This window comes from Buteo buteo, chromosome 5 (genome assembly GCF_964188355.1).
Source record: "Buteo buteo chromosome 5, bButBut1.hap1.1, whole genome shotgun sequence".
Classification (NCBI taxonomy): Eukaryota; Metazoa; Chordata; class Aves; order Accipitriformes; family Accipitridae; genus Buteo; species Buteo buteo.
The window spans coordinates 31,789,050-31,810,308 of record NC_134175.1 but is presented as its reverse complement, the minus strand read 5'-3'; the positions used below and the strand labels follow the sequence as shown (position 1 = coordinate 31,810,308).

The 21,259-nt window shown below is 35.7% G+C and overlaps 1 protein-coding gene across 8 annotated transcripts in view; it reads left to right on the top strand.

Moving 5' to 3' along the window:
- Nucleotides 1-21,259, top strand: part of UBR3 (ubiquitin protein ligase E3 component n-recognin 3) — a 122,539-nt gene that overhangs the window by 50,992 nt on the left and 50,288 nt on the right. For 6 of the 8 annotated variants that reach the window (XM_075028474.1, XM_075028471.1, XM_075028470.1 and 3 more), the window contains 7 exons: nucleotides 2,506-2,610; nucleotides 3,540-3,713; nucleotides 3,944-3,973; nucleotides 5,323-5,783; nucleotides 9,713-9,801; nucleotides 18,007-18,156; nucleotides 18,650-18,783. In XM_075028474.1, coding sequence (XP_074884575.1) covers nucleotides 2,506-2,610; nucleotides 3,540-3,713; nucleotides 3,944-3,973; nucleotides 5,323-5,783; nucleotides 9,713-9,801; nucleotides 18,007-18,156; nucleotides 18,650-18,783 — 1,143 coding nt within the window. The remainder of the gene's footprint in view (nucleotides 1-2,505; nucleotides 2,611-3,539; nucleotides 3,714-3,943; nucleotides 3,974-5,322; nucleotides 5,784-9,712; nucleotides 9,802-18,006; nucleotides 18,157-18,649; nucleotides 18,784-21,259) is intronic. The other 2 variants (XM_075028473.1, XM_075028472.1) reach the window with 1 other exon arrangement.

Here is a 21,259-nt window from a genome sequence, read left to right as displayed (position 1 = left end):
GTGTGCATGTTCAGTGGTTGTTTATTTTATTCTGTTAACTGTTGAAGTCCCAAGAAAGTCAGCCCCAGACCAGGCATGCTCCACACCAGAGCTGATTAGAACTTTGCCTGCAGTGGCAGTACCTTGTTCCCCAAGGATTTCCATCATTTTGGTCAGAGAAGCTGCTGTGTGCAGTATATTTAACCCTGCTTAGCCCTGGCGTGCTGCAGGGGCTGGGCTGCCTGATCACTGCAGGGTGAAGAACAAGGCTGAAATGTGGTAGTATGTAGCAGAGACTGGGGAAGGAGCATACCTGGAGAAGGTACTAGACAGGAAACTTACAGAAAGGCTGCTGATGAAAAGGGAAGCTTGGGATTATGTATAAGATGAAATAATATTTTGACATGGAACAAAAATGGAGAATGTAGGGAAGGAGTGCATCATCTTTTACTGCCTTGTTCAGTGGGTTTTTTTGGCCATTTTTTTCTTTTATTCCATTAAGAAGCTTCAAGGACTTAAATCTTGAGAATCTTAAAATTTCTGGGTTGCTGTTTTAGCTGGGATACTGAATACATTTCTACCAGCTTTATGTATGGTAGAAATTACATAGTGATTGACTCCATGTGTTGGCTTAAATGATATTTGGTCTATTTGTGAAATGTTGCCAATTTATGACAGCCTTTATATCTCTTGACTTTGGGGACTGCCTACAGAAAAACAGTAAACTACATTTGATGATTTGACTTTTCAGAAGTGTTAGTCAACATGACTTTTTATTCTGACTAGTACAACTGCACTTGGTTTTCATATTAATGTAATACTGAGTGCCCTTTTTAATTAAATAATCTCTGTAATCTCAGATTTCATTGGGTTTGATTAAATCAGCTGCTCAAACATAGTTTAGAAAAGCGATTGTAAAACAATATTTGTTTTAAGAACTTCTCTCTGATGTTTCTAATGGGTGTATCTACTTATGAAATTTGGCCCATTCAAAACCAAGTTGTATTTCAAACTTTACTAGGCTACAGTCTAAAAATATTCATTTCTATAGTAGCCTGTCTACAATGAAATTTTAAACATATTTTCTCATATACTTTTTTGTAACTTGCAGGTTCTTGCCATTTTCTTCCCTTTAAGTCAGACTGTTCTCAAGAGGAAAGTTGTCCTGGTTTTTAATTTCAGCAGCACTGGTTCTTTCTCTCAATGCATTGAAAGCTGTGTTAGAAGAAAGATACGGGCATTTATTAATTTAAAGATAAGGTTATTTATTATTTGTAATTAAAAAAGATTATGTGAAGATGGTTGTGAACTCAATTAATGTTAACCCTTCTAGTGTTCCCAGTTATCCAGGCATTGCTTATAGGACTAGGACCTCATGAGGCCTTATGGTGACTGATCACGTGAAAAAGGGAGGGAAGGCTAGGTGCAGCTCTTTGGTTGTAGCTGACAGTAGTGGTATCTGTGCAGCTTTACCTGGTGCTTTGGTGTTAAAGTAAATTGCAGCTTGAACTAGTAACAATTTTAAAGTACAAGTTTGTTTGACAGGAAAGAGATGTAAAATTAAATTTTGCTTTTGTTGTGATGCTCAAAGGTTTTTTCTAAACCTCAAAATAATTTTTAATCATCCTAAAAAATTAAATTAAATAAAAACTGAAGTGTCCAAAGTGTATTATCCAGAACACTCTTTTAGTATATTTAGATATATTGAAGTTGTAACAGGCTGAGTGGAATAATGATTTCCTGTCTTTTAAATACAACACTCCTGTTGATCCATCGCATCCAAAATTATATGACTTATTTTGTAGTAGTGTTCCATTACTGTTATTGGAGAACTATATTAATGTTACTACTCTTACTATTCCTGGCCTCCTTGGAACTTTTTTTTTTTTTATCCAATAGCATAATCACTAATCAGGTATTTTGTTGGAGCATTCAGTCATAACAAGAGTGAAGTTTAAAATACCTTGCTGATGTTTCAGAGTAGATGTTCCAGGAACTTGAACAGGCAATTCACTGCTCTTGAAAATAATTTTTTCCTAACTGTATTTTTATGCATATGATAGGAATTTGAAAGTGTTATTGTGCAACAAAAAGAAAACTATTTTAAATGCTAAAATTGGTGCTCGGTGTCTACCGAAAATACACTAGGGTAACAAGTGTTGTTATGGTGTTCTGCCTGTTAAGTCCTTCCTTTTTAACTGATACTTGTATCTCATGATACAGCTCTAGCGAGCACAGTGACTAATTAAGAAAAAAAAAAAAACCAGGCAAAAATCACATATGTGGCTCAAGACCTTCTACCCTTTCTAGTGTGGCTAACCTGGAAGGTCATGCTCAGAGATAGAATTTGTAGGTAGTATCTTGAGCTTCTTCATATGAGACTCCTGGCTACTTTCTTTACCTTCCAGTTTAGATTAGAGATGTCCATCAGGTTTTTGGCAGATTTTGGGTTTTTTTTGTAGTAGAGATTGTGAGAGTATCAAAGATAAAACCTTCTAAGATGTGAATGTCTGTTTTTCTGCCTAGATATTAATGGATCATCAGAATTTATCAGAACACGTGCTTTGCATGGTTTTGTATTTGATTGAACTGGGGTTGGAAAATTCTCCAGAACAAGAGTCAGATGAAGAGGTAAGAATAAATACCATCTTTTTCATTAAAATATAGGAGTATTGTCTAATGATTCAATATTCTTTAAAATTAGATGTTTATTAATATTATAATTTTACCATCAGAATTAGAACAAAACATCTTTATTTGCTTAAGCAGGGATCAACTAAGCAAAAAAAAAAAAAAAAAAGAAGAAAACTGCATACTGTTGTGAAGAGGAGTGTGGTATCTTGTTATGTTTTTCAACAGTTTCTGTACATGTAACCTGACAACACAGATTGGTTAGATCTTTACTACTCTGTAAATTAGTACTTGAAATTGGGTGCAAAAAACAGTTACAGTGATTGAATCTAAAACTCACTTAGATTTCTATATCTTCAATGGAAACCTTTATCACTGAGCATTTTATTGCTAAAGCTGTGTATCTTCTAAAATACATGAATTAGCCAAAATTTTAGCAGTGCTTTTGATGAGAATTTTCATATAAGGAGCCATTATTTTTCATGATTCCAGGTTCCCTTATGGTATATGACTTTCATAATTTTTCCTATTGTTTACTATTGCTTATATGACTGTGGATCTGCCACATTTTTCAGATTGACTTCTGTAGAGTTTGGATTTTTTGTATTAATCTTGGATTGTACAGCTTTGGATTATCCCGAGTAGTTCCTGTTACTTCTCCTGGATAGCACTATTTGCATGTATTTGATTGTATTCAAATCAAACATGTAGATGTATATATTTATCAGAACTGTAGTCCTCATGGCAGGCATCAGTCACATCCTAATTTTTAAGAGGTATATCAGCTTTAGTGAGGTGTACATAGTGTTCAACGTATTGTTCCTTTCTCATGGAGAGATGATGGCCTCTGTAATACAGTTACAAAAGCAATATGAATTATTGTAACATATAAGAAAAAGTACACTTTTTTTTTTTAATTATTATTTTAGGAATCTGCAAGTGGACAGGAGCGTTGCCATGATAGTTGGTTTCCAGGTAGTAACTTGGTTTCTAACATGCGTCACTTCATTAACTATGTCCGAGTCAGAGTACCAGAAACTGCTCCAGAGGTGAAGAGGGAACCACCTGCAAGTACAAGTTCTGATGGTTTAGCTTCATCACAAGTAAGTACATACAAATGCCAGTCCTTTTCCTAGATTAGTTTAAGTTATTGCCTGTTTTGGCTTTTTTTGTTAGGATTATTTTTTTAACTGCTTTTATGAATATTTTAGGATAATTTTTTTTCTCCAGTAATCTTTCCCAAGTGTACTGATAACAGAAATAGAAGTTGTTTCAAATGATACCTCCTTCCAAATGGTGTATTTAATGACTTTTTTTGTCCTCAATCTACCAGAGTTCAAGGCGGAAGAGCCTCCAGAGAGAGGTAGATCTGTGTGCAGTTTGTTCTCCTAAGCTATTAACTAGCAACATGGCTTTAATTGTGCTCACTTTAACATTCAGTGAAATCTTCTAATTTTCCTGAATTTCCTTTTAATTCATATTGCAAGGACTCATGCTTTTTTCGTATTCTTGTTTGTAAACTTAGGTAGTAGACTTTTAAGCAAAGAAATTCCCTTACTTTTTTAATACATATTTTGAAATAAAAGCTTTCTGTCAAGTAAAATGTCATTGACAGCTTACTGCTCGAGCTTTGTGTTTAGGCCTGTTTTGTCTTGCCGAGATGTTACTAACATTTAATAATGTAGAGTAGTCCTAGCTTTCTCGAATCTAGGTTAAGTTTAACCTAACATTGAAAATGCATTTGAAATTATTAATGGCAAGTTTATTTGTTTGGGTTTTTTTGTAAAAACAAAATGAATATGTAAATGGTTGGATCCTGAAAGATTTATAGCTGGTTGATAATATAATCTCTGTGTCAGGATTGTTTTTGTATACAGCACTTCAGATTATGGTATGCCAGATGTAGTGAAATACAATGGATGTTTCTTTTGCATGTTAATATTAGAAAAATAGATCAAAATTTAAGGTAGGTAGGTGAAATGAAATATATTAAAATGTAAGGAAGGTAGGTGAGGTGATTGTTAGAATACCACTTTTATATTTGATCTCTGTAGTATTTGGTATATGAGAGTTGCTTCCATGTATCCTTAATTTGGGACTGAAAGCAAGGGTAGCGTAGAATAGAAACATTTGAATGTATTCTGTCATTAATGTAACTGCACTCACGTTCTCATGTGTCCTGAATGGCAAGCTCTGCTTGCAAATATTGGTATGTGGCTTCTGGATCTTGGCTAATACATCCACACAAAATGGACTATGCCTGTGGGGATGTGGGGGCTCACCTATGTTCAGCTGTGTGGGATTAGGAGTTACATTGTGCAGTAGAGCTCAGTGGACTTTAATAAAGACATTTAAATGGCATAAAGATAATGAAATTATGAATGTTCCCAAAAAAGTAAGGAAATACTACTTGGAGAACAGAATTCTAAGTTTGACTAGAGTAAAGCCAGTTGTTGGTTGTTTTGGTATGAATGGTATTTTCATTTTGTGGTTGGCTTTTTATGCAGCTGTGTGTAACAGATTTGTATAAAAGTATGATGTGCAGGGTTAGTATTTTGCTATACCAAATTTCAATAAATTTTGGAAGGGGAGAGGAAACTTAAAATGTTTCGTGCTTTTCCTCCTAGTTTAAAATGTTTTCTATAGTTTTATAAATGTATGTTGTTTATACTTGTATTTTGGAAAATTAAACATTCTAATTTTTTTCCCAAGAATTCGGGAACAGCTCAAGTGTTCAGTTTGGTTGCAGAACGTAGAAAGAAATTTCAGGAGATCATCAATCGGAACACCAGTGAGGCAAATCAGGTGGTTCGGCCTAAAACATCAATGAAATGGTCGGCACCTGGTGCAACTCCACAGCTAACCACAGCCATTCTAGAAGTCAAGGAAAGCATACTGTCCTTGCTGATTAAATTGCATCACAAACTCTCAGGAAAACAAAACTCTTACTATCCTCCATGGCTGGATGATGTGGATGTTTTAATCCACCCAGAAATTCCAAGATACTCTCATGGTGATGGAATAACGGCAGTAGAAAGAATTTTATTGAAAGCTGCTGTGCAGAGCAGATTGAATAAACGTATAATTGAAGAGATATGCAGAAAGGTGACACCTCCTGTACCACCGAAAAAGATTAGTTCTGCAGAGAAGAAAACTTTGGATAAAGAAGAAAGGTAACATTAATAATAAAGTAAAGGGGCGGTATAAGGGCAGTGTGTGTTGTGCATCTATTGATTGATCTGTCTCTAGGTCTTTGCATGAGTTACTCATTAAAATAATAAGTCTTAATTCCACAGTTCTCTTCTTTATCTATTTTGTATATATGTGATTTACATGGGTACTGAGGAAGAACCTGCATCTTGCTAATCTGGATCTTTAAATTAGAAAACTTTCATAATGACTTTATGTGATGTACACGCTGACATTCATGTTGCCATGTATGCCACTCATATATACAAAGGTGCAGAATTAAGACTGGGTTAACTTTTGAGGCTTAACTGTGCAACCTCAAGATGAGTTAGAAAATTTTTTTGATTTGTATTGTCTGTTCATTCACATACACACATCACACCATGATTGGTTTTGTTTGTTTGTTTACTGTATGTGGGTTTGGTAATGCTGCCTTTTTTGCTTGTCCGACACAATGAATTTCAAAATTCTGGGGGGTTAATTTTTTATAGTTTTTAATTTAATATAAGAAAATATGAATATAGGTTTTTTTGTGTCCTGAAAACCTGTATGCCACATGTCTGTCTTGGGCTGAAATTTTGGGGGAAAAAAGCTCAGACAGTCTTGAGATTGAGTTTGGGGCACAGTGAGTCCTGAAAGCACCAGAATACTAGCACTACTGGAACTGAATGCAGACAGCCTGCTTCTCTTCTGCTTTCAGCAACTGCTGTGTTTGCATGTGAGTCCTATGGAAGAGGAATCATCCAGTTCAAATGTCTAGAGGACAGCAACTAGAACGGAGAAGTAGAGGTTAAAACTAGGACTGGCAAGGACAGAGTTGAAGACTGGGACTGCAAGGAGAAACCTTCTGGTCGATATAATAGCAAAGGGGAGATGCCAGGTCAAGGGGAGAGTTGATGTGGGAAGACTCAAGTTGGCAAGGTGGGGATGTTAGGGAAGAACTGGGTTGACAGGACAGAAATACTCAGAGAAGAGTAGCAAATGAAAACCAAATTTTAGTGAAAATCTCAATGGGGGAGAATGGAGACTTGAGAGTCGATAGAAGGAGAATGTGGAACAGGAATGCAAATGCCTGGTGGGCGTGAGTAAGGCCGAGGTTGGCATTTGGGGAAGGTAATAGAGCCAGCCAGAAAGAAGGGTTGGCTGGAGTGGGGCAGTGGGAGGAGATTGGTAGCTGATTAGTGCAAAAGACTGAAACACGGCATTTGAAGCAGGGGGATGGTGGATAGGTTAGAAGGTTCAGGTCTAGAGAGTGGGGTGGTTGGGTCAGAGAACTTGCCACATTCACTGAAGTAGAGACAGGGCACAGGCTGGAATGGACAACAATACTCGAGTGCTTGTCTGTGCAGTATTTTGGTGTATTAATGGTTTATGTAACCATACTATATGATTACAGTTCTAGAAATTTGGGTAGAAGCATGCAGCCATCTGACTGGGTTTCTGGATTACCTTTATTTATCTTGCTATTTTTATTTGTTTGAAAATAAATTTTTCACTAAATTCTCTCTGATATGTCCAAGACCTCCACTGTATTTGAAAATTAAACATAAAAGAAAAAAAATTTTATTTTTTGTAAGTTACATACTTTACAAAGTAAAATTAATTTTTTCTTGCAAGTGTTCAGTTAATGGTTTAATGTTCAACATCCCTTGTAATGGTTCAGTAAGTGAGAGTAATAGTCAAGGTTTAGCATGTAAAATTGTCTTTCAGAAAATGCCAAACTGAATGGCTGCTTTAGATAAAACACAGCTACATCTTGGACACCTACTTGTTATTGTGTTACTCAACAGTGCTAGATTTATGTACCAGAGAATCATGGGAATCAGTGAATCGAGTAACTTTCCATATAGAAAAGGGTAAGGTCATTCCTTGCCCCCTGTAAAGGATATGGTATTTTCAAGGATCTATTGTGGTCACTTTAAGATTTTTAGTTAGGTTCTGGGACTAACATAATGATGAAAATAAATGTTTCCAATTCTTTGTTGTTCTGAGTGACTGTTTTCTTCTCCCCAAATCCATAATGGCATTGGGGACCCGTGAATTTTATTAATGGATTGTGTGATAACTGAAATTATTAATCTCATAGGCTGAGAGTGCTCATATAATCAGGCTGCAATTTTTACTTTTTTGATCATTTTGTTTTGTTTTTCCCCCAAGTCCGGTTTTGTATTAGTGAAGATCAAGCAGACTCTGAGTGTTCAGTGATCACCTTTTTGGGTTACTTCAACATAATAATGATAAACTTGGCATCACTCAGGCGATGGGTTGTTGCCATAGAAACTGAAATACAGAACTAGAAGAGAGCTTGAGCTGCTGGCAGTATTTTTTCAATTGCAGTGTCATACTCCCATGGGCCATCATGGAAAATTACTGAGCTGTACTGAATCTGTCAGCGTTTGTTTATATCTTCTTATTACAGGCCTCTATTTACAGTCACTCTGCTTTTAGTCAAGGCATATATTGAGAAATTCCCAGAGAGAAATAAATAAAAGCAGGTTTAATGAATACCCTGGTATGATCCTCAGAATAATGAGTCTTAGGATTGTTGTAAATAGAAGTTATTTTGAGAAATGGTGCTGTACAATGTGACAGGTAAATGGACAGAGAGATTTGGGTTTTTAAGGTGCCTTTAAGAAAACAAGTTTGAAGCTTTGACTTCTAAACAGGCCACCTTGGGATAACAGGTTACAGTGTATTAGCTGCTTTGGGCCTGTGCGTGCCTGTTCCTGTGCCAGGACAGTGATAATCAGACATTGCTGGAGACTAAAGAGCAACCCATCAGCATACCAGATGCCAAGTGATGTTTTCAAATCCCTTGTTAGTTATCTGAATCATGTCTGAGCAGGGGAAGAAAATTCATTGTAAATTCAGATGCACAGTTTGTAGCTCTGATAGAGCTTCCCTAGCTGCACTGGGGAGGTACTGCATAAAGCCTTCATCTATAGGGCACATAGGTCTTTGCATGTGCCATGTGGTGAGCAGCAGTGGTATGAGTTTTGGTTGATTTTTCCCACTTGAGCTCTCCCATTTCCTCTATTTGTAAACTGTTGTTGAAGTAAAGATCCTTTCTTGGTACCTCAGGAAGAAGAAAATCAATGTTTATTTTCTTTACATATTATATGTATATATAGGGAGTTACAGAATAGCTGGTCATATAGGCTTGTACAGATCACTAATACAGTTTAAACAGGATAGACAAGAATGAGTCTCTAATGTCGTCCACTTGTAAATCCAGAGCTGTTAAACAATGAGGAAAATGTTAGTGAAGTCAGTTTGGCTCCAGGGAGATAAGGGCTTTCAATCTGGAAGCAATCTCAAATTTCTTTAAGTCCAGGTATAAAAGCTGTTGGTGACCAGTATCTAGGGTGGAGTTGGGGGAGGAGGAACCAGTATGAGGAGCCTTAGCTGGAAAATAAATTGTTCATAATTGTTTCCCTTGGCAAAAGCGAGTGAGGTAGCCTTTTGTTGTCCTTATCATCTTGTAAATGTTGGTTGTTCACAAGAGTACTTGTTTTTGGACAATGGCTGATGTTTTACTCTGTTATTCTTCCCTTATGTAACAGAAAAATAACTTTCAAGAGTAAGGTCTTGGGTTCTTTTTCTTATTGTGCCATGTCCTAATCTGTTAAAGGATCCTTTGGTTTTCTGAAGGGTTTTTTAGGGCAGGATTTTATTCCTTTCTTTCAGACTCAAAAGAAAATAACTCTTATTTTTTAAAAAACTCTACTTTTAAAGCAAGAGATTCCCTTTTTTAGGCTTGACAACTAATCCTTTATTTAGAGAAAACTTGAATTTTTAATTATATTGTTGAAGGTGGCAACTGTAATCAGCCTGACACTATAAACTAATTTTTTTCCTCCATTATAGATACTTTTTTTTTCTTTCTTTCTTCCCCCCCTCTTCTTTCACTCAGACGACAGAAGGCCAGAGAAAGGCAACAGAAATTGTTGGCTGAATTTGCCTCAAGGCAGAAAAGCTTCATGGAAACTGCCATGGATGTTGGTAAGTTTTGTGTAGTTGACTGCTTGCTTGCCTTCCTTTTTTTTTTTTTCTTTTTTTTTTTTCATTTCCATGTTAGTATGAATGTTTTTACTCAAACAGTTTTAAAAAAAAAAAAAAAAACACACAAAAAAAAACCCACCCAAAAAACAAATCCCAAACAAAACGTCTCCCCTCGGATTCCACTATTTTATCCACTCATTCACTAAATACTTCTTAAGAGGCTTAAAGTTGAGGACAGTTAATGCTGAAAACATAATTGCTAAAGAATAGATTAAATGATCTTGAAAATATTTTAAAAGAGAACACGTTATCTGTAGGACATAATTTTAGTCCTACTTTTTCCTAATACACAGTGGATGAAATGATTAAATGTCTGTGATGCGTTTTAAAGTACACCTCTTAATATAAAACATCCCAAAGTTAGTTTGTCTTGTAACGATTACATTTTCTTTAATCTGTAATAATAAAATTAAAGGTTGTTTCTTCATAGAGGCTCAAATTTTAAAAAGGTAAAAGTTTTGCATTTTAAATTTATGCATAGAATTAAGGAAAGCATTATTTTTAGATCATCTCAGTTGCTGTAAGTGATAACATTGTATTCTATTTCAAGTACAGGCTTTACAGCAGAATTGGCTCTTGTTTTGCTTGAGGATAAGTTCAGGTTCTGCTGTGTAGAAGCACATAATCTTGATTAGTTTGCTTGTGTTAAACTGAGGAATGGAAAATACTTTCATCATCTGAATTACTTCATTGAAGATTAGCATGTTTGAAGGATAAGAAAAAGCAGGAATCTTTTTTTCTTTTTTTCCCCCCCTCTTTCAATCAAGTATCATCTGCTACGTAGTTTTGATTTGAGTTTAAGCACTGGTTAGAAATATTTTGACAACTGTTTTTGCTGAAAAAGTCTGGGTTTTGAATTTGTTAAATTCCCTTCAGTTCATAGGTTGCTGAGAGGATTTATTCCTTCATACTTATGAAGGTCTTGGATACAGCAATCATTGACATTTCTTTAGCAAATTAATGACTGTATATATGGTGTTATGTTTGGAGGGTGTGCAATACAACACAGTTCACAGATAAAAATGACTTTGTCATGCTTATTAAATGGGTAGCTATTTCTTTTTAATCTGTTTGTTGAAGTAAGAGAGAAGAAGAAACATGCAGTTCTACTTAGTAAAAATTAAGTCTTTACAGTCATGGCTAATTGAAAGCGACTGGGAAACTTGGATTCTGCAGTCACCTATATTTTGAATTCTTGATATTGAAACTTTAAAGTTGATGTTTTCATATATGAAATCGCATGTATCTATTTATGATTTACCTGTCTTATCTGTATTTGCATATATACATATGTATTCATAAATACTCCCATGCTTGAGTTTTATAAGCTATATTTAAGGTAACTGCTTTGATTTGTGGATGAAGCATACTAGTTACATCGATTACACAGCATTATTTGTGTGGAGGACTGGGAACACTTAGCTTTTATTTAACTACATATGTCAAATATTAAAAAGAACCCTTAATTTCTGTAACAGGCAGACCTGGGCCTTTGTGCTTATGATTGTGCATTAATAAGTTCTTTGGTGTGCAACACTTGAATTGTTTCTTTCTTAGTATTTAAGCAATTAATAACTTCAGATATCTCAACATAAAATGTACTGTTTGTTGTCAATTATACCAGGTCATGCGCGACAGTAGATAGAATCAACTTAATGGACTACATTTTCATAAAGTTTTTTTGTATGAAGACATTTCTTGGCAACAGCTTAATAGAATTCCAGGCATTGTGTTAGCTGAGTAATTGCTTTGCTTTTTCACTAACTTTTTTCAGTGTTTTCTAGGTTGCCATACTGTTTTCTGAGTTTGTGATGAAAATTCACCTAATTTGTACTATAGTCCAGTATTAACTAGCTTTTATGTTCTGACTGGCATTAAAATAGCTTGCAGAATGGAAGTACGTATTTCATTATAGTATGTAGGATTTATTTAAAAACCTAGATTAATTGTTTGCCAGGAATACTTTCTTCAGTTTGCTCTAATTTTTTTTTTTAACTGAAGTAATTTGTTCAGCCATGAGTGCAGTCTCACGATGTTACAGCAAATTATTGAGAAAGTTGCAAAAACCATTGTTACTCTAATTTTAAAACACAAGACTAGTAAGAATTCTGAAACTAGTCTTCCTGGAGTGATTCAATTACAAACTAATACAAGTATTTAATAGTCTTACCGTGAATTGTATCATAGCTGTGCTGAAATAGTACATCTGAAAACAAAAAAATCCTTTCAGACTAAAATCAGTCAGTTAAAATGCAGCCCCTTCTCACACATTCAAACTTCTTCTCACACATTCAAACTGCTTTTATTATAGGTTGAAATTCAGCAGTAGGTCTATTTCTTAATTTTGATTGATTGTTGTAACAGTAATAACACTGTCAGAATGCAGGCATGGTGAGGCGTCAGCTCCCTGGATTTGTCACTGATTCAGTTGGTGTCATTTAGGCAAATTATCATCATCATCATCAACAACTTTTAAAATTCTCTATCTATGAAATGTGGCTGTGATTCAGTGGTAAAACATGAGAACTGATGTAATTGGTTTTGGGTATAGCACTTCAAAAATCTCATGATAGCTTTCTCTTGACAGTCTAAAAGACTGAAAATACTCTGAAAATAAATGTGTCTAGTAGACAACAGGAATAACGGAGAATAGCCAAAGCTTAAAAATTATTTTATTGAAACCCCATAAACTTAATAGTTTCCAAAGAATTTATTAAAATGCACAGAATCAGTGTTAATCCCCTGAGGGATTCCTATTGTTTGATTGTTGGGATGCTGCAATGAAACATGGCTTAAAAGGAAGTCACCCAATTACATGTTCATTTTTCAATATTAAATGTGTCTCATTTTACCAGCAAAAGTTATTTATTTGAACTGGAATTCACAAATTCATCTGAGATTCTGAAAGTAAAGGTTGGCATTTTCTTGCATATAATCACTATAGAAAAAAATCCGGTTATTTAGCTTTTTCTATTTGTGCCCCCTGTTACTTTCTATTTATATTCTGTGACATCTGCAGAACTGCACTGCCATTCAAGCTTGCCTGGAAGTAATTAAGTGAAATTTAGAAACAGTTATGTTAATGAACTAGGATGGAACAGAATCCACTGTGCTGTCTTTAGCTGTTTGACTGCAGGACAGTGTAAAAAGCAGAAGAGTAAACCAAGAAACATCATTCTAAGAGCAGCAGATAGAGCTCTTGAAATATCTGAGGAGAACGTCTAATGAGTCAAAAATGTGTTGTCATGTAGTCACATACAGTGTCAACTCTACAGGCCTTCTAGTCTCCTAGTAACAGCTACTTTTAAATCTTTGTTTTGAGAGCACTCATCTCAGTGTGAGGCTATGGTTTATCTGTTGTGATGTGGAACTCCAAGCAAGAGATTTTTGAAACTTCGCTGCCTTTCAGGTGGGACTTGATAAGAACAAAAATAAATCCCTCTGCTCCAGTTAATAGTAACCTTCAACAAATTACACCGATACTTGTAATGATCTGTCTATCTAAGTTTTATAAACATGAAATATTATGATCCACTCCAGGCAAGCTGCTGAACTACTTAATCAAATTTGTAAACTGGTTAACTTGTGAATTACACATGCTAAGATATCTCACATTCCTTCAACAGTTTTGCTGTCTCTAAAGTGCTCAATGTGGGGTTTTTGTGGTTGGTTTGTTGCTTTTTTTTAATGCCTCATGAGAAGTATGCGGTATGGTCTTTTTGTTTCTTTCTGATGATGTGAGCCTTGGCAGAACATCATTTTGTCCTTCAAGTGAATGTTCTTTAGCTAGAGTTAAAGAGAAGTGTAGAGTTTTAATGCAAGGTGACATACATTTCCTAGCGCTCAATCTTCTGAACCCAGATAGAAAAATAAATTAGGTACTGATCTCTTGAGAATACATACGCTGGGTCAGGACAAAGAATATTAGCATGCTAATGGTTGCTTTGATGCCAAGGGGCCACTTTGACACACAATGTATACAGCAGGAAAAATGTTAACTACGGTCAACAGAGATTGTGAACTACTGTGTTTACAGAGCCCTTTCAGTTCTAGGGTTTTGTTGGGTAAGGGAAAGAAGGGGAGTGAATCTTTAGCTCTGGAGAGTACAAATGAAATAAAATTCAGGCAGCAGTGCATTCTGTGATAAAGCAGTGTGCTAGATTTTAGCAGACTGATCAGTATTTGCTAGGAAGTAGGAAATGCTAGGATTTTGTAACTTTGGGTCTCTTACTCCTGTTGGTACAAAACCAAACAAAGAGCTGAATAACTTTTTTAAAAACCCATGGGAATGATAGTGTTTGGCACTACCCTGGATTTCTGTTACAGTTTGCATGTTTTCATCTTCCTTCAGTGTTTTTATCTTTGTTTTTAATGAGGTTCATATTTACCCAGATTTCTGAAATAATTCACAAGGGCAATGAAAAGTCCCAGAACCCACTGTAAGGGGGTGGGCTGTGTTACAACATTAGACAAACCTCATGAGAGAAACTTGGTGAATTGATACCAACACCATGTGTCTTACCTTGTATTTCTCATTTTCTCCTTCACACACATTGACATCATCAGGGCAAATCTCTGTCCTTCACACACATTGACACCATCAGGACAAGTCTTTGTGAAATCAGTTAGGTTGAATCTTTGGAGAATCAGAGTTTTAAACTGTAAGCATCTTTGGTTGTATTCCAAAGAATGCTTGACGTAAAATACACTTGCTGTCTCCTATGCTTGCTGCTTGACTAGTAAAGCCATGCTTCAGCCTAGCAGCTAAAGCCACCTTGGTCTTCCTTGCTAACCTGTTGCTGCTGCCTACTTTCTGAATCTCCAGTGGAGCGACAAGATGTCTTGGTTTGGGTGCCAGTGGGTTTCACACAAAACAAAACTGCATGATTCTACAAAACCTGTTTGAAAGGTGGAGGAGTAATATGCGTCAAGATCAGTATCTTAGCAAATGACTGGCAAAGGATTCCTTTGGCACTCAGTAAGGCAACATTGTTCTGGGACATAACACACAAGTGCTGTTTTCATGGAAATATCTTCTTAGTGGCAGCAAAAAATGTTGGGGGTTTGTGCATCACTGGAAGCAAAATAAGGACATTTAGATTATTCTTCACCTTTTAGTTGCAACTGATGTAGCTTTGTTCAGGTGACAGTTCTTGGTGGTGGTTTGGGTAGGGTTTTTAGCCAGAATAGAAGGAATTTTGTGTTATATTACCATCAATATTTAACTATAAAGACTTTTCATCAATATAAAAGGACATTTAATACAATAATCATTTTTATTAAGCTGTCTTTTTATAATTGCATTCTGGGAGCTAGGAAATGTTAGTTCATGCTTTAAAAATTGCTGAGAACCTGTGTTTTCTAAATCAAATGAATAAAATAGCATTACAACTCCAGTCATTTTAAATAAATACTTCACAAATTGCTGTGGAAAACACAAAGGAATTCTGTACTTTTGCTTGTATGAAATGGAGGGGGGTAAAAAAAAAAAAGCTGTGGAGATGGAAGCTTAAAATGCCCAGAAACTTCTGAGTACTATTGCAGTAAAATGCAGTTTAGTTTTATTTTTCCCCATGTGAAGTAGGAAATACATAACTGAAAGTGAAGTAGAATAGAGACATGCCAATTAGTTTATATTCACAAGTATCAATGCATTAATAAAATATTTTAGAACAAAGTTTGCAGGAAAGAGTCTGTCTCATTTTCAACGATACCTTGAGTTGCAACATGTTTGTCCTGGTCCTTGATAGTGTAGGTAGCTCATGTAGCTGGTGAGGCAGGGTCTGTGGCTTCCACTGGAGCTCCACAGAGGTGAAACTCAGAAGGCAAGAAAGATGAGATTGAGATCATTACTATATGCATAGCATGCTTTCTTTTTTCCAGACTGCCACTGTTCCATTTTCACCCCAGCAATTCTGCTGCCAAGAGGTACCCTCTCAAACAAACCATAGCCCAAGTCTTTATCTTCCAAAGAAGCTAACAACTAGTTCAAGCCAGTAATCAAGGTTTATCATAGTCCATTCAAAAAGAATTGGCGGGTTTTGTTTGGTTGGGTTTTTTTGGTCTGCTTAGTTATTTGAGATTTTAAATTCTTGCCAATTTCTCTTACTGATGGATTTTGTCTAAGGTGACTTTGTTTTCTTTCACTAGCTCTGGCAGAAATTATTGTATTAGGAAGTCTTGATACTAGAAATCTAGTTCCCTTGAAATTTTATTGTTTGCCACAGTAGCCTAGCACTTGATCTAAGTAGTTGTGAAGGAAACATGCATTTGATCATTGAGTTATAAAATTAAATTAGTCTGATTTTTCTGTGCCTGTTGCATATAGGGAATAGAAGTATAGATTGCATATACTGAATTGGTTTGAAACACCTTTTAAATACTAAGTTCTGTATTTTTTTCCTTACAGTTTAAAATAAGCAATTTATGATGAATGAATGGTATTTAGTAAATTAAATGTTGACTGATTTTTGAGGACTTCCATTGAGTTGTTCAAAATCAGATTGACACACTGTATTCACTGTATTCTCTTACTATACTTGAAAATATTGCATGGATGCATATTTTATGTTGTATTGACAATATCTTAGAAAAAGATAAATAAGAAGGCTGGAACTCTAGTCATTTCCGTGTCATGTGCTTCTGATACACAGCTATCTGTGAGTGTGTATTGCACAATTATGAGGTGATGTTAAATATAAAAAATAGCTTTAGTGTTTACTTCCTCCCTTCTGTGCTTCCGCTAGGTTTTCTGGATGTTTGGATTTAAAAAACATTTGCAGTTGATGCATTCTGCTTTTTCTTTCATTGTACATCTGACTGCCACTAGATGGTGATAGATGTGTGTACAATATTAACAACTGCATGTCAATGAAGATTGGCATTCATTTTCATATGACCCTCAATAACTGACTGGGAAATCAATAGTTACTAAAACAGTGTAATTTTCATTCTGCCCTGTGAGTGAGAGCTTTGCATGGAGCTTTTCATAGCAAGGAAAGATGCTGCCCGGCATCCAACATGCCTGTCCTTATAGCAGCAGGCTTCCTGTGCTGAACTTCTAGTGGACTTTCAGAAGAGAACAGCTCTCCTAAAAGCAGTTCTGCATGAGGACTGTTGCTGCACTCAGGGTTTTTAGGTTCTCTATCCAGCACCTTGGCCTACTTAATCACTAAGATAAAAGGCATGGCTGAAGGTAGGGAGGAAGTGTTTTCCTTTGGAAAAATTACCTTCTAGGAAAGAAACAAAGCACACTTAGAATATAAGCCAAGAGGCTGACTGTGTTCCTGAGCAGTCAGGAGAGGATCATCTAGTCCTAAGGTGCTTTTCTTTCAAGCCAATAAAGAAGTCTTACCTTTGATTGTAACATAACATAAAATTGCTTCTATTTTGCTTAGACCCCTGCCCAAAACTACCACCACTGTCATGTGAACAAAGCTACATCAAGTGCAATTGCTTCAGTACTTTGAAGCTGGTCCTTAGCCTTGAACATTTCTGTCTGTGCACCTAGGAAATAATAATGTGGACCATTAGAAAACCAGGTCTCTGATATGTCTTGTTTAGTTTAACATTTACTGTACACATCTGCTGCATTAGCAGCAGATAACTTTCTTAATGCACCCCAAAATTTTAAAGATTGTCCAAGTTTCATATTAAAAAAAAATACTTTCCTCTTTAGTTGCACGTTGCATTTGCCTTGTCTAAGCATCTTTAAGTTATTTCTAAGGTCTCCAGATTAACTTTTTCCTTCTACTTGTTGTTAGAGTCAGTTATGAGCAAATCTGGGTTTAGTAGAGATTCATACCCATTGCCCTTCATCTTGCTGTTCAGAGTTTTCAATATACTATCTAATGAAATAGAAGTTAGATCTCTGTTTTATAGACGTTTTAAAGAGATCAAGTTTAATACAAAACTTGAAGTAAACATTTAATTCTACTTGGAATAATTTTGAGTATGGGAAAACTTGGACTTCATTGTGTAGGTGTCTTTCTGTTTGAATCCGCAAGTTAAGTTGCAAGTAACGGTCAATGTTTTACTTTTAGATAAACTAGAGAGATTATTTTGGAGTTTTTGTCACTACCTCAGTGCAGATGCAATTGGATTTCTTTCCCTCTGTTTAATATCAGTTTTCTTATCTTTTTTTAGAATCGCCAGATGCTGATATTGCCATGGAGGTAGCTACATCAGAACAGCATGTTTCTGAGGCAATATATGATTGTGTTATTTGTGGACAAAGTGGTCCTTCTACTGAAGAGAGACCTACAGGGCTAGTTGTACTACTACAAGCATCCTCAGGTATGAATGTGTGACTTGGGCAAGCAGTGTTTCTGCAGCTTTTAATATCTGTGCATAAATACTGTCGTGTCTCATGGAGCCTGGAAAGATAGTCTTCCCTTTTTTTGTGGATAGTCCTCCATGAGGCACCTCTATAGGTCTAAGGGTACTGAGAAAATTTTTAAATGTTTGGGAAGAGAGTGAAAAGTTTCATTCCCTTCTAGTTCCTGTTAGCTTTTGTAAGCCAGCAGTATATAATAGACCTGCAGAAAAATAGGTATTGAAAGAGAAAGAAAATAAAATAGCCATCAGTGTATCTATATGTATGTATATGTACTTTATGTACAAGTGCAAAAGCACAACTTTCAGTATTTAGTTTCTTTTAATAATTTTTTTATTGTTTAACATCAATAAAGCACACTGTAGTTACAAACCAGAATTTCCTGTTTCTTTTCTTAATTGTTTAGCGTATTGTTATTCATTGCAGTCTTTATTGCTTCTTTTCTTCATACAGTGTTGGGACAATGCCGCAATAGCACTGAGCCAAAGAAACTACCAACTACTGAAGAGGAGCAAATATACCCTTGGGATACCTGTGCAGCACTGCATGATGTGAGGCTTACAACTTTACAGCGATACTTTAAAGATGTAAGTATTTCGTATGAACAATACCACTACTTAAGAAAAAATTGTGTAAAAAGGTAAATTAAATTAAAACTTACAGCCCTCCTAGTTTCATTTCTACATTTAATGAACACACTGTCACGTTGCGGCACTTACCAGGTGTTTACATTTGATAGGGTCCTTATTTTCAAATAGTGTCTGGCTTTTCCCTAGTTATATTTTGGCACAGGCATCTAGTATACGGACTATGTAGACATTTAATATCCATGCAGATGTTCTCTAGAAGATAGTTCACAAGTCAGTGTGACCACACAATTGAGATGTGGTTTTGCTGTCTTAGGTATTACTTTCAAAACACCAGTTTTCTCGTGGCCATTCAGAAAACCTGATCAAGGAATTACTCTTAATCAGTTAAAACTATTTTTGGCAGCACAGAGTAAGTGGAAAGAGTTGTTTTAACCTCTAACAGTTTTCTGAGCCACTGCAGAGAAGGGGAGGATGAGTGGAAGACTTCACCCTCTTCTGCTGAATCCTCAACTCTGCACAGCATTACTGAAGTTCAATTTTACATTAATTGGTATGTTATTTTCTGTTTTGCAGTTCTGTTAGCTGTTCCAAGCAGAGTTTTGCATTGCTTCAGAAAGCCACATTACAGCTTTTCATATTTAATTTTGAGAGCCAATTCTTGTTGCTTAACAGGTCTCGTTCAGTTATAGACCTTTGTGGAAGTGCTGCTTGGGACTTTCCTTGCTAGTGTGTAAAACATCCATGTAAGATAATATATAACTGTTCTGAGAAATCGTTCTGGAGGAGAAGAATGTGTAACCTATGACCCTAAATTAGCTCCTATACACTAGTCCCAGGTGGCATACCAGTTTTTAGGCAGATCTAACTAAATAATCAGCCTTTAGAATCTTTAAAGAGGGAAAACTGTGGCAATTTTTACTCTGACATGATTGCTAGCTTTCTCATCATCTGTCATCCACAGAGAATTGAAATTTGCCAACTGCAACCAAGCTTGCTTATGTAAAGTAGATTAATTTAGAGTAAATTTCATAATTGTTTTGATACAGTTTTAAAAATTGGGCAATGTTTTCAGAAAGTATCTTCTTCTGAGGCAAATAGTATACATTTCCTTGCTAGAAAGTAAAATTTTTAAAGATGTAAGCAAGAAATTCATTTCTGAACAAAAGATACTTTAATCCAGAAGGAATCTGTGGACACGCTTTTCTTCTTTTGGTATTGATGATGTTTGTTTATTGTTTCAAATACTTAATATTTTTTCCTACTGAAGTGATCAAAAACATGAAGCAATGCTGTAGCTTTATTTTTACGTCTTTCCTTACTACAAACGGAAGGAGTTCCAAGCAAAAAGTTACTCAAAAACTTAATCTCACTGAAGTGTATGCTTCCCTTTCTGTGCAGTAACACTACCAACAGATTAGTCTAAAATATACTGTAATGCAATGAGCAAATGCATCCTGCTTTCAAAAATTCCACTCTTGATTCAAACTTTAGTTGAATTAGCTATTTTTGCTTTCAAGTTTCCAGGTCACTACTGTGCTAAAAAATGCCTCTGCATGAAAGAACTAATCCTTAAATTTCTTTTGGCATAAAAATGGAAACATCTCTTAGTGTCTTGAGCATCTTGTTCAGCTGAGCTAAGCAGTAAGCAGTCCTTTTGTTTATCAGCTGTGTCCTTCCCAGTAAGTGTCCTTGCTCTAACAACAGATTTCAGGAGGCAAGAGAATAATTTCTCTTAGATGTGAAAGTTTTAAGTTATGAAACATGATTTAGCTTATTCTGCTAGAAGAAAAAAAAATATTCAAAAGCTATGTGCTATATACAGATTGGCAAAACAGGCCAATTCTCTCCATAGAGATTCATTTTGCACTTTCTTAGCTGAAATTTGATGCTTGCTGTCAGGAGTAGAGTTCTTGCCCATTAAAGGAAAAATCATTGAAAGTGATTATTTTTAATACGGAGAGGTATGACTAAGGATTAGGAGATAAAACTTCATATACTAGATTGATGGGACTGTTTTCAGAATCACATAGTACTCTGTAACTAGTAACTTGATATAGGTGTGCTCCTTCCCGAGCCTATGGCTTGCTTTGGAATCTCCTATATTTTTGAACTCGAGAATAATAGAATAAAGCCTTTCTGCAAAGACTTTGGGGTTAGGGTTTTTTCTTATCCAAATGCTACTAAGTAGCCTCATTAAATACATGCAATAAAGAATGCTTTTCCTGAATGAAACATTTGTCCTGTGGAGCTTATCCAGGTATGTTACAAGACTGTGACTTACTAGTAGTGCAGTCTACTAAATTATGCAGGAACCAGCAGGAGAAAAGGTTTTTCTTGTTCTATGGCCTGAGAGGGTCATAGCATGTTATGAATATCAGGTTGAGGCAAGGTAAATAGGAGCATGTCTTGTAGCTAGAATTTGTTATTTTGTTTTGATCTCCTGCTCATATGCAGGACATCCTTAAAAAATGCA